This window comes from Anas platyrhynchos, chromosome 9, assembly GCF_047663525.1.
Source record: "Anas platyrhynchos isolate ZD024472 breed Pekin duck chromosome 9, IASCAAS_PekinDuck_T2T, whole genome shotgun sequence".
In the NCBI taxonomy this organism is placed as follows: Eukaryota; Metazoa; Chordata; class Aves; order Anseriformes; family Anatidae; genus Anas; species Anas platyrhynchos.
The window spans coordinates 12,870,545-12,883,323 of NC_092595.1; the positions used below are offsets into that span (position 1 = coordinate 12,870,545).

General features: G+C 42.0%; 1 protein-coding gene across 3 annotated transcripts; it reads right to left on the reverse strand.

The window, feature by feature from the left end:
- Positions 1–135: 135 nt before the first annotated feature.
- Positions 136–12,584, reverse strand: PPP1R2 (protein phosphatase 1 regulatory inhibitor subunit 2). Of its 3 annotated transcripts, XR_011811279.1 has the most exons (8): positions 12,353–12,584; positions 8,200–8,307; positions 7,683–7,763; positions 7,293–7,396; positions 5,996–6,160; positions 4,536–4,744; positions 2,955–3,005; positions 136–1,576 (listed from the first exon to the last, which is right to left on the reverse strand). XR_011811279.1 is itself a non-coding variant. In XM_038183576.2 (7 exons), the coding sequence occupies exons 1-6, from the start codon at positions 12,520–12,522 to the stop codon at positions 3,001–3,003; spliced, it is 633 nt and encodes a 210-aa protein (XP_038039504.1). In that variant the 5' UTR covers positions 12,523–12,580; the 3' UTR covers positions 136–1,576; positions 2,955–3,000. The 3 variants fall into 3 exon arrangements, 2 of the variants coding, with proteins under 2 accessions (XP_038039504.1, XP_038039503.1); XM_038183576.2 differs by lacking the exon at positions 4,536–4,744 and having other exon boundaries at positions 12,353–12,580; XM_038183575.2 differs by lacking the exons at positions 2,955–3,005; positions 4,536–4,744 and having other exon boundaries at positions 12,353–12,583.
- Between the last annotated feature and the right edge of the window lie 195 nt (positions 12,585–12,779).

A 12,779-nucleotide genomic window follows, 5' to 3' on the forward strand; every position in this document is an offset into this window, starting at 1 on the left:
CCAGTGTTATATATAAAATATATCACATATATATAAAATATATCTCATATATTCCTGTATAAACCTCGTGAGTGACAGCACTCTCATGCTTTACTCCCCCTCTGGGATTTGATGAAAGCTCACACTGGATGCCAGTAACTGTAAAATAACTTCCATGGCTTTATTCAAACCTCACACACACAGTGGACAAAGACGTTTTAAAATAGATCCATAGAATTATGGATTTTTGCAACATATCAAATTCAGACTCAAATTAAGATATACACTGAATTCCATAATCAAGCTGAAGCTGAAGTGTGTACTTGGTTGGTGTGACAAAACCCGGGAACTATTCTGGACACCGGAACATTCCCCAGTCAGATTCCACCGAGTGGGGAGTTGGTTACAGCGTGTGGAGGCTCAGAACCCTCCTTACAAGGGCTACACAACCACATCATAAACAACCCATCTGAATTAGGCAGTTTCCCTTCTAATCTTCCAAACAGCTTTCATTTTGCAGAAGCAGCTGCTGTAACTGACTTGGATGCAGAAAGATTTAGACCAGTGGTTTTCAGTATGCAGGTTACAAACCCCAAACAAGCAGATCACCAGCAGTTACCTTCACATAAAGAACAGACAGAGCCTGAACTCAGCCCATCTTCAAGTCCTGATGTGGATTTTCCTTATGGATGGGTGTTTTTCTTCAGGTGCTAGTAGCACAACTCATCGCGCAACCGGAAAGGATCAAAAGCTTGAAGCAAGAGCCGTAAGAATAGCAGTTGATGTGGCTTTAAGAGAAAAGTCAGAGGGAACTTTCATGTTCTCAAGATAAACCAAGAGAGCTCCAAAAAAAAAAACATCCAGTGGAAGAGAAAATGAGTTAAATTCAAAGTTCAAGTTAGCATGCTTCCAGTGTAAAACACTCCCTCCACCAGATGTTAGCACTGCCTTAGTCAGAAGCAAATAACTGATTCCAAATACTGGTCTGAAAAATATAGCTCTTCTAGAGATTGAGGAAGTACGGGTAATAATACACTGAAATCTAGATTAGGAGGTCAAAATTGTTTTTAAAAAGTTCTAAAACTTCTATAATCCCTTTTTATACTGCTTAATACATCTGATAAATAGCTTGCGTGTCAGTCTGATATATGCTGTACCATTTAGCTCTTGAATCCCAAACCCTTCCATAAGGGATACCACACCTAGAGCACTGTCAAATAAATAGTGAAAAAACAGAGATAGTGTCTGTGTTTCGAAGCATGAAGAGTAACAGTACATTACGCAAGATAATCAGCATTATACATACAGGGAATGCCATTCTGGTTGAACAGATAATAAAGCAGTATTCTCCATGAAATACTAGGCACAAGAATAAATCAATTAGACAGATTTTTTTTCTGCCTAATGGACAAGTCTAAAATTAACATTCTTGGCAATACAACATTGTAACTGATATGCTTCTCAATATTTAAGAGCCTTAATAGCAAAAATCATGAAGCGGTGTTTATATTTGTGTCTTTGACAAGCAGTTACAGTTCTGGACAGATTTCTTCTATGCTGTGTGTTCTACCTTCCAGCTGGTCTTGAGTAGCATGTGCTGCAAAGAAAGATTACAAAAATAGGTAACTACAGGTAACACTCATTGAATATATAAAACAACAAAAAACAAAACACCACACAAATATACTCCTGAAATCATCTTTGCTTCCCCAAAGGCAGTGTTTGCAACCCATCTTAGCAGCCTGTATGCTTTTAGTTTCAGAGTGCTGAAGCCTCCAAAATAATTATTTCACCCTCATGTTTTGAAGAGAGAGCCAAAGCCATTTCAGCACATCATGCACTGAATTCTTGACAACCCTGGAATCAGGAGTATTTAACCCAAGACTTAAGAGAGCAATTTGCAGAACATATGAGGTTCCTGAAATGCCACTTAGCATAGCGCTATTCTGGTCAAATTTCAATTCCAGATGAGACACTCTAAAAACAAAATAAGCTAATAAAGGAAGTAGCACAGCCTGATGAGTTGTTCACCAAGTCTTCAACTAACGGTTTTGAACTAAAGAACAGTAATAAATCAGAGAAGAGGTTCCTTCTCATCAGTTACTTCACATGAAAAAACCCACTGACAAAGGCTATTTATACACGTGTCTATGTGAATATGTGCATATATTTACACACACACACACACATCTATATGCTTGAAAACTCAGCTGCATAACGCAAAGATCAGAGAAGGCCACGTCCACACGATAAGCTTAAAGCAAGCCAGTTAGGCTTGTGCAGGAGTTATACTCGGTCCCAACAAGCAGGAACAATTTAGGCATGACCCCAGTCTTTCCAGGTAAGTCATCTTCAGGGCGCTGCTCACCATGGTTAAGAAAACACAATGTATTCTGTATCAATCAAAGTCCAAAAGAGCACACCCAGTCAGCTGACAGCTAAGCTGATCAGCAGTACCTGAGTAAGTTTATCATGGCTGCAATAATGCTAAACGAGCCATAAGCAGAGAACAATAGTTTTACTGCCTGTCAGGTGAATTACTACAGATCACACCCTTGTCTCTCCTGAGGAAAGATACTTCTGTGTAGCAGAAGACAGGCCTGCATGTCAATCATTATGCTTAAATCAACTTAAATGAAGAACTTTTCCTTCAGTGATTTCAAATAGAATTTGTAAAGGAAAGGTGTTTGCAGAGAGGAGCAAAGGTCATTATTTTGCACAAGCCTATTGCATTGTTCATGGAGTCATAAAAAGGGAATAGCCAGAGAAATTCCAGGGGAGCTGAAATGCTGAATCAACCTTAATGCAGACTGCTACAACTTCAACTTCCTTTTCCTCCCAAAGGCTTGACTGGTGTAACCCACATGCATGGGAATAAGGTACAGGAATAAGGCAAGGAAGGAACAACCCATCCATATAAAATACTTGGTAGCCCAGGATGAAAACAGGGGCAGAAATACACAAACAGTTCTCACCATTACTGACTGGACTGGTCATCTTCATTTCAATCAGCAAGAAATCTCATTCTGTAACCAAGAAGCGCAACTTACATTAGTGGACTCAGTGGTAAGTGACAGAAGCCTTCTTAAAAAACTTGTCTCAAATCCTTAGCCCCTTCTTCAGCCCAGACATAACAAAAAGGAGAGTTTGCAGAGATCAGGAGAACACTGCTAGCTTTATTGAAAAACAAAACAGATGGGATTAGAGGGTAGAAAGAAGCATTGGATAAGAGAAGCAAAGAACCTCGAAGGGATCTTCATGGACCAAAAGCTTCCAAGTGACAAGAGGGTTTCACATTGCCCCCAGAAAAAACAAGGAGCCAGAGGAGCCCTGGCATCACAACAGACCACTGCGAGATACCGCATGTCACATCTGCACCTGACGCGATCATCAGTGCTATGGAAGTCATGCTGCTCCACTGGAATAAACAGACACTGCATAGCAGCTCTCACTTACATGGATTTACACTCTCAGACATAAGGTGAGTGGCAGCTACATCACTAGATGATCTCTAGATGATCTCTAACTTCAGAAAAATTGAAGTCAATTGGAATAAATTATCAAAATGTAGCTAATACAACATGCAGTAAAAGACAGACATTTCCTCTGCACTTAAACACAGAGCTGTTAGTTTCACAGACTGAAGACAAAATAAGCCAGAGTCATCGCCTGCATCACCCAATACACTGAAGAAAACTCCTTCTCTGCTACGAAAGCACTTTAAAATACAATGATTTGAAGTTGAAGAGCTCTTTGAAAGCTATCCAGATGAATTACAGACTTTCCACACAGCTTCAGAAAGATCCAAGAGCATCCTAACACACTTAAAGTTCTAAGGAGGCAATTTCAGAAACAAAATTATTAGCGTTTTGATCCACTTCCTTGAAGGAAACGAACAAATTAAAATACTGTTTAAATATCCAATTGCCTAGCACAACCAAAAGTACAGATTAGAAATGAATCCAAGCAGCAAGTTTTAGAACTAGCTATTCCAGAAATGTTCTGTAGCTGAAAAATCTATAATTCACATTTATGAGATTCTTTTGTGCCCCTGAATAAAGGTGACAGAGTAACCAAGAGATGTCATCTCCAAAATGTTATTCCAGTAAAACTTTGGCATTAACACAGCTGCGTTACTGAACACTTATCATCTCAACGTAGAAATTGCTTAAAACATGGGCAGTGACCGAAGACAGTTGCTTACTGACAGCTTTGACCAGATATCCCTGTCCTTTGACCAATCCTGCATGCTATCATTCAATTCACTAGCCGCTACAAGAGTGAGACCAGTATTGAACCTCAGAAGAACTGATCAAGTACAGAGAACACAAACTGGGATAGCTGATGTAGAGATTAGGAGATACTGAAATGCCAGGGCTTGTTAAGCAGAATAATACAAAAACAGAAGTGAAGAACTGAGAACCACATCGAGTTAATGGAAAGTATTTCTATAAGCCATGGCAGAGGTGAACCAGTTAGTTAATGGACTGATAACCTGCCAAACAGTTACATTTATGGAACCTATTCGCCATGAGCAGTCTGAAATAGATAATTACCAGTTGTGGTTCAGAAGTTGGTTATGAGGCAAGGTGGAATGGACTTCAACAATAAAGATGGAAAAATGCTGCAAAGGTGTGCCTTCAGTCCACTGGAGAATGCAGCTGGGGAGCGGAGTTGCCTCTGTCTTACAGCAGAGTGCAGAGAGATGGCAGCTTCAAGCCATGGAGAAAGGTCCTAAGGTTGCCTATTGGAGCCCTCCTTTCCCCTGGGGAGTGAAGTTCTAGTAAATAGCCATTATAAGGCGTATGACAAGTTACTGTAGAAATCCAGGCCATTAATGGGTCTCAGACATGTAACAAGTGACCCTCTCAAAGCAAGTATGAAGGCATTAGCCCTTCCATAAGAAATAATGGAAGACAAAAGTGCAATCCACAAAACTTTTTTTTTTTTTTTTAAATGCAACTCGGCAAATCGCCTTTTTATGTAGTGGAATTTAAACTATATTTAGAAGAGCTTCTAGTTCATGTGGTTGTGCAAAGCAAATGTGAACCAATTTAAACCCATGCAGCATCTTCCCAAGTCTGCAGGCTGTTTTAATGTCTCTAGTTTTGCCAAGCAACAGATGAAGGAGGCTTACAGACTTAGAGTCATCACCACTAGTCTCATTAGCAAGAGATGGCTATTTTTTTTAATGCCAGAAACTTGTTCAATGTGCTGTTCCACACAGAGGTAGGTACTGAACAGCTGTAGTTATTCACCAGAAGGCCTGGTGAATACATAAAAATCAAAGACTTTGTTACATAGTCCCAGAGAGAAGCTAAAGATGGCAGAGAAAGTGTCACCCTCTGTAGTTCTAAGAGATTGCTATCAAGAGACGGCTCTGCAGCAAGCTCCTGAAACAGCTCCCAGCTAGGAGCCCTAGGCTTTCTTTCAGCAGCTATGTTAAAAGGGGAGGCTGAGGTTCTCATCCCATACTATAAGACTGAGCATTAACGCCTAAGGACAAGTGATACTGAACTCCTAACAGCACAGTTTTAAGTTACCAAGAGACAGGCAGAAGTTTGTTAGATGCACTACAGGGAAGAAGCCTTCAAGCTAGCTGCCTACTGCTGACTACAGGATGGTTTGGGAGTGGAATGGGAAGCACGCCACAACATAGGGCCAGGCTCTCCCTTGTGGCCACAGCTTTAAATGTCCTGCACAGGAAAACTCCCCTACAAAAAAAGATGCTGGCAACTTCACTACCAAGAGTCAGGCATGCTGTGGAGATACTATTGGCCTGAAGCAGAGGTGTTTGATTTTCTGTTGTGCTCTAACAGAAGCCCATGTGTTTAATAAACAGTGATGATTGCTTTGTTACCACACCGCAAATCCACCTATCACAACAGCACACAGTACTGCACGTTGAGCATTACATCGATACCATGCCCTCTCTATTCTCACACTTGAGCATATTCACCCCAACAGCTGAAAGGATCACAAGTTAAATACAGCTTTTGATTAAGCAGCACCTCACCATGTTCAGTAGCTTCTGTATTCATCGTTTCTACATCTGCAGCATCACACATCTCTTCATCATCTTCAGCAGGTAGTTCTTTTGCGATGAGCTGTCTTGCCAGTTTGATGTTTCGTCCTTCATTGTAATGCATTTTTCTCTTCATTTCAAACTGCTTCTTTTTTTCTGTGGACAAAAAGTGCAAAGATTTGATATTTTAAAATAAATAAATAAAATCACTTACTTCCTCTCCAGAGAGGCATGAGCACCAACCACTTCCTAGGTCAGGTTAATTCCTACCACGACAGTACATCGTTTTTATGACCAAACAATCCTTGTTTTTTTTTTTAAACTGACTTATGAAAAGAGTAGTAATTAATGAACTGGAATGGCTGAAGGGCTTTTCAAAGAACCTGTCCGCACGTAAAATGAAGTCTGAATGAAGAGAAACATCCAGTAATGTAAATTTTCCACAGTTTCACAACTCTGGTTTCTAAGCAGACTTATGGACAAGCCAGGATGTACTAGTGGGACAGCAGACGAACTTCTACAGATGTTCAACTTGACTACTGGCCAGCTACCAAAGGCTAGTTATAAGAGAGATGTTTACCACATGTTGAAGAAAGCATTTTCATCTTTCCCTGTGGCTTGAAACTTATCTTTGCTTCATACACCCAACATTTCCAAAGCAGGTCTCATAGTTAAACTTGGTTTATTGGCAGCCCCAACACTACTTTTCTAACACAATCCTGAAACTTCAGAAGTATTACTGAATGTCTGTTTCCTCAAAATGTTCTATCCCAAGCTAATGTAAAGTAACATCTCTGTTGAAGATCCATGAGGTAATTTTCTTCTGAATAATTGTAGATTTCTGTCTGGACCCATCTACCAACTACTTTGAGAAATAAACAGCTGTATTATTGCAAGCAAGTAGTAGAGTCTTAATCACAGCAGTTCTCATTAAATTGTTACATCTACCTGAAATACGTTCAAATTAAGTACTTACCTACCCCCAAAATGGAAGAGCTGCTCATTTGAGAAGTCTAGGTTTCGTAAGAGGAATTAAGCTTCTGTACAAGTGGGCTGCCAGTACCAGCAAACTCCTCTGTATATGTAGATCCCAAACCAAACAGTCCTGACTGAACAACTGATCTGTTCATTTCTAATCTTTTACTTTCCCTTCAAAGACTCTGTATCTCCATTTTCAAATGACAAAGGCTTGGTCAGATAGTAAGAAATACTTGGGAAGATAAAGTACTGAAAAAATGAAACTACTTATGTGTATGTATATGTATAGAAACCACCAACTTATGCCTACCTCGTTCTTCAGGTGTTAATTCTTCATCCTCATCCTCCTCCTCACTGCTTTCCTCTAGCCTTGCTATAATCTTAGGTCCCCTACCTTCAGCTGCAGCTGCCAGTCTACATAAAGCATACAATACAAGATTCTGAGCATTAAGATTTTCACTATATGAAATACATGAAATTCTATAACACACGTACAAATATAGCAAAATAATGAATATGATTTATGTATACTACCAAGATCCAAGAAATGTTAAGTACCAGTGGAACAATCAATGCAGAAAACTACTCTGAAAATAGCAAAAATTCAGCATCTAGAATATACAGTGATGCCTTTCCAAAAAGCAAACCACTCTAGGAAAAGCGAAGTGATATTTAGTCAGTTCTCTATTAAAATACTTACTTTTTACTCAACACATCTGCTTTTAAGGGCTCGTTTGATTCTGAATCGCTCACTGCATCTTCATCGTCATCTCCTACCATGCTTGGAAGGCAAAGAAGAAAAGCAGCCTTTATCAATAATTTGCTGCTTAAAAATTCATTCATAAAATATTCAAGACATTGCAATGCTCAATTAAAAGACTCCTGTAGTACTTCATAAATTGTCATTTATATCAATACTTAATTTAAATTTGGAAAGCTGTTATTCTAGCACACAGATGTTAACGAAAAATGTCAATACAAGCCAGACTTACTAACTCCACTGAAAGACTAAAACCTGATACATATAGACATCCCCAAAAATTTACTTTGGCAGTACATCTTGATAGCTATAACCCGTTATTTAGAAGCTCTGTAAATGCACATCCATTGTATATATCCAGTAGGACTACACAGTCTGTCAGGCAATCATCCATAACGCAGTTCTGCAGCAGAACTGTCACCTGCTATTATTTAGGACAGCAATTCAGCAAACCTACCTGTGATATGGAGTACTAGGTTCATCTATTTTCATCAAGCCATAGTCTTTGCCTGCTGGGTGGTACGTAGCTATGATGTTCATTTCATCCCACTTCTGGGATTTTTTTCTGAAATAAGAAAGAGAAGTCAATCTTCTTGAATCTTCTAAAAACAATCTGTTCTGTCTGGCCACAGAAAACAAACACTGAGAATGTCTTTGAGCCTTTCCTATATACTAGCCAAAAGCACGCTGTTATGACACGCAGGCATGTTCGAAGTATAAACATGGTTATTAAACACTGCCCCGTACATACTTCTGTTAAGTCACAACAAATTACCATCGTGACTTGACTTTCCTTAACAAGTCACAGGAGTTAAACGAACTCAATGCTGTACAAATACATTGTGCACATCTTCAGGAAACCAGCACTCTTTCAATCACTGCCCTATTAACTGCCTGCTCTCATTACAAGTTAACCTAAAATCATTCTTCCTCTTATTACAACCCACAGTGCTTGCTGCAAAAAGCCATGGAACTTCCACCTCGCCTCTGCTCAGTGAGCTGCTACAATTACAAGCAAAACTGGTGCACAAACACTACAGAGCAACAAATAACTTCCTGCAGTAAAACAGATTGGACTGAACAAGCCGGTAATTAATACTGCTTTTGTCCCTCTAAACTGGAATCTCAAAACCGTACTGATTTACTGGTGTAACTAAGCCACAAGAGTTTCATGCTTCACATAGTTAGGCACCAGTGATGGTAGATTATGTAGAATTTCCTCAGTTAATCAGAGAACATTCCACTTCATGTACATTTGCAGAAATAAAAGCCTACCCAGAGTGACAGTGTATAGGCCAGAAGGAAAGCAGCTGCCTTGTGGGCAGAGGAACAGCCACAACTCTGCTATCTGGAAGTGACTGAAAGGTTTAGTCAACAGCACCTAGCAGGTTCCACATTTTCTCTAAAATGCTAGTGCAAGCACCACAGGAGGCGGTCTTTCCCTTAGACTAAGTCAAGAAATGTAACGTTAGAACAGCAAAATAATCCCACTGTTTAATATTTCTTTATGCATTAAGGTATTTGTGAAGTGTTGGACAATTACTATTTAGGGAAGCAAATGTTAGGTTTGTGTTTTATTCCAGGGGTGGGGTCGGCAATTGGCTGAAAGAATTTAGTTTAGTTACTCTTATTTAAGTGCAGACCGTTCCAATAATAAATTACAAGATTTAAAATATATATTCAGGTGCAATAAAATAACTGCTTTTAGACAGCATACCACCTGCAAAACAAAACTGATTACGCAAAAGTCCAAGTACAAACTAAATTTACCCTTCATGGAAAGCTCTGCATAATACAAGGGAAGAAAAACTAAGAGAGAAAAAAGTATAAAAGTGGAGGAGCTGATGCTGAACCCTACGCGCCACGAACTTGTGCTCTAGAACTGCATACCAATAAGCTTAATCACCTTAGCATATACTAACCAGGTCTTATGTGAAGTTTCCTATCTATTTGTCACTTTGTCCCAGCTGCAACACCAAGATTACAATCTGAGCAGACAAAGCATGAGTCAGATTGCCTGCTCCAGCAGGGTGGGGAGTCAGAAGCTTCGTGATGACAAAGCAAGAGCCCTAGTCCAGGAACGCCAGCAACTCAAACCTACCTATTTAAGATCCTTAAAATGACCAGTTAAACATCAGCTAAACACCTGCTTAGAGTCCATGTACGACAAACATAAGATGATCATATGGTTACATATCGAGTGCCTCGGATTTTTTACCAGCCACAGCAGTCAGACAATGGCATGTATGCTGCAGGGACGGGGCTTGGTCGCAGAGGAGATGTGACAGATGGGAGATGCTCCTACCAGGTGCCTTTGTGCTCCCTGCACTCGCCCAGAGGACATCCAGGATTAATCCACCCAGGCTCACAATGCCAAACCTAACAGTAACATTGGCAAACCTGGAAAAAAATCTTTCACATACAGCAGTCTCAAAACTAGACAGTCTACAGCCAACGATTCAGTATCTTACAAATACAAGACTGAGAAATATTTTAGTGATTTCTTTTTTCACATCCACTTCTTTAAACTTAGATTCCAACAGTAAGCATCTCAGCTGTGGAACACCTCCCAGAGCACCATTTAAAATTCAGCTAGGAAAAAAAGTTATCATTAGTGGCAAACAGACAAACGGGTCATTTCACCACTTCACGTAAAAAGTTGTCACAGGAGGGTGACTAAGTGCTGTAAAAACACACACCTCCTTTGACTGCCTCCAATTTGGCATGCTTAGGCATGCCACAGCAGCATAACATTAATGATAAAGCTTAGGAGCATCACAGGAAAACGCTTCCTGACATGACTTCACGGGGCCACATTCATATTTCTATACCTGAGAAATATGAAATATAATCTTCCTAAGTAAAATCAAATCTAAAAGATGAGAAATTCACGAAGCGTTCGCTTATATTCTTTCACATCCCTAAACATTTAAGTAAGCATTTATTTTGAGACCACACCTTGACAGGTCAGTTTCGGCTGTCTTACTCGAAGGAACACCTCTCACACCTCACTCGTTCCTACCATAGCAGACTCCAACACAGCTGCTGGCAGGACTATGCTGCAAACCAGGTCAGGGAATTAAGAGTCTGCTAAATACACAAACACAGTTAGTTACTCTGTAAAATGCCAGATCAGATCCCTCAGATGCTCTAACAGGAGCTTTAAGGAAAAAAAACCACAACATACCAGCATTGCCAAGAACGTATCTACCACAAGCCATCATCTCAGCTCTCAGGATGCTGCTCCAGTGATGTCCCAATTTCACAGACTTCTCTTTTGCATCCTATCTTCATTAAGGAAGTTTTGCAAAGAATTTCACCATCACTAACAGTACCAGGTCGATAATGATGCAAATACGTGAGAGCTCTTCTGAACACGGTACTTTACAAGATGACAGCTGACACAATGAGTTCCTTTATCTGCAGCTATTTTTAAAGGAAAGTCAGATCTGACTTTCAGTATTAGAAAGAAGTATGGAGGCTGCTGATTGAGGTGCACAAAGAAAACATACCTTAATTCATATGCCAGTTTTCAGTCTGCAAGGAACATCACAGCTGCACTGCTTCCAATTCTTTTAGAACACAAAATGATTTTGCTAAATTTAGAAGCAACGCTGATGTAATGAAGTCACCAACTAAAAAAATGATATCTGCACGCAAACTAGCTTTAAATTCCCCATCCTGATCTTTCCAGGAAATCTTCTAATGCAGTGTACCAGATTTAGGCAATGTGCTTTAACTTGCAAGGCAATTTCAGAATTAATCTAATAACACATTTATTGATTCACGTCAGTAAATAAGAACAAGAAGCTGGATTCCTGTCTGCTTAACTGCTTACCCCCAGCTACACCACACACTCAGCTCATTTGCTTGTATTTCTGATCACTCTTGAAGCTGGTAGAAGAAAGACCACAGAAAATGAAACAGAGGCCCCTCACAGCCAGTTTCACTGTATGCCTGGCGTGATAATAAGTATGTAGTGCTTATATTAAAACTAGAGGAGGAAAAAAAAACACACACAACTCATGTGCAGTGTATTGCTACTTACACTCCATTTCTTCAAAAATATCAGGCCACTCCTTCAGTCGTAATAATGTCTCTCTGGAAAGCAGGAGCCTTTGCCACAGGCAGTACAGAAAATGAACAACTTTGAGTTCCTACCTGGCTGACTTAGACTAGGCAAAGAGGAAAAGGAACATGACCATGACAGAAAGGACCCTGCACGCACATTTTGATGGTTGTTATTCCTCTCCTTGCAATACCAACTGAGGTCCCAAGCGAAGAAAACTGCCCAAAGAGCTCCTACAAACACGGGTGTGCAGAATGCGGTCACCACAATGCGATGGCGTCTCAGGGCGCTGTCACCACACACCGGGCGCTCACAGCAGGCAGGAGGGGAGGTCCCCACAGCCCAAGCCCACCTCGAGGCTTTCGGGACTAACCCAGCGCGCTGCTGCTGCTCAGTCTGGAGGCTGCTCGCTGAGCATTGCCGAACACAGCTGCTGTTACTGCCCTTACCGGCAGCGTTACCCCGCTGCCCACACCACAAAGCAGCCCCGCGGCCCCCCAGCACCCCCCGGCCCCGCTCCTCCTCCCCTCCGCGGCCTCACCCGTGCTCGTCGTCGTCGCGGGCCGGGCTGGCCCGCCTGGCCCCGGTGGCCGCGCTGCCCCCCGCCGCCTTCCCGCCGCCCTTCTTCAGGATGCCCTTGATGGGCCCTCGCCCCGCCGGCGCCCCCGAAGCGGAGGCGGCCGGCACCGAGGACACCGAGGGCGCCTCCATGGCCGAGCCGCCCGCCTCCGGCCCGCGCCTCACGGCCCCGCCTCGCCTCACGGCCTCGCCTCACGGCCCCGCCGGGCCCCACCGCGGCCCCTGGCGGCCGGCGGACCGCAGCCACCCGCCCGCCTCACGGGGGGACCCGGGCCCTCAGGGACGGGAGCTGAGGGGAGGCCGAGCCCGCTGCTGGGGGCTGCGGGGAGTCGCTCCTGCCTCGCCCCCAGCCTGCCCCTGAGGCGAGGGAGCCCCCCCGGCCGCAGCAT

Excerpts from the sequence above, each read along its gene's own strand:
- PPP1R2 (XM_038183575.2), bottom strand. The coding sequence starts at position 12,522 with ATGGAGGCGCCCTCGGTGTCCTCGGTGCCGGCCGCCTCCGCTTCGGGG. Across the intron at positions 8,308-12,352 it reads CGCGACGACGACGAGCACGG|AAAAAAATCCCAGAAGTGGG; the intron begins GTGAGGCCGCGG and ends TTCTTATTTCAG. Across the intron at positions 6,161-7,292 it reads ATTAACACCTGAAGAACGAG|AAAAAAAGAAGCAGTTTGAA; the intron begins GTAGGCATAAGT and ends TTTTGTCCACAG.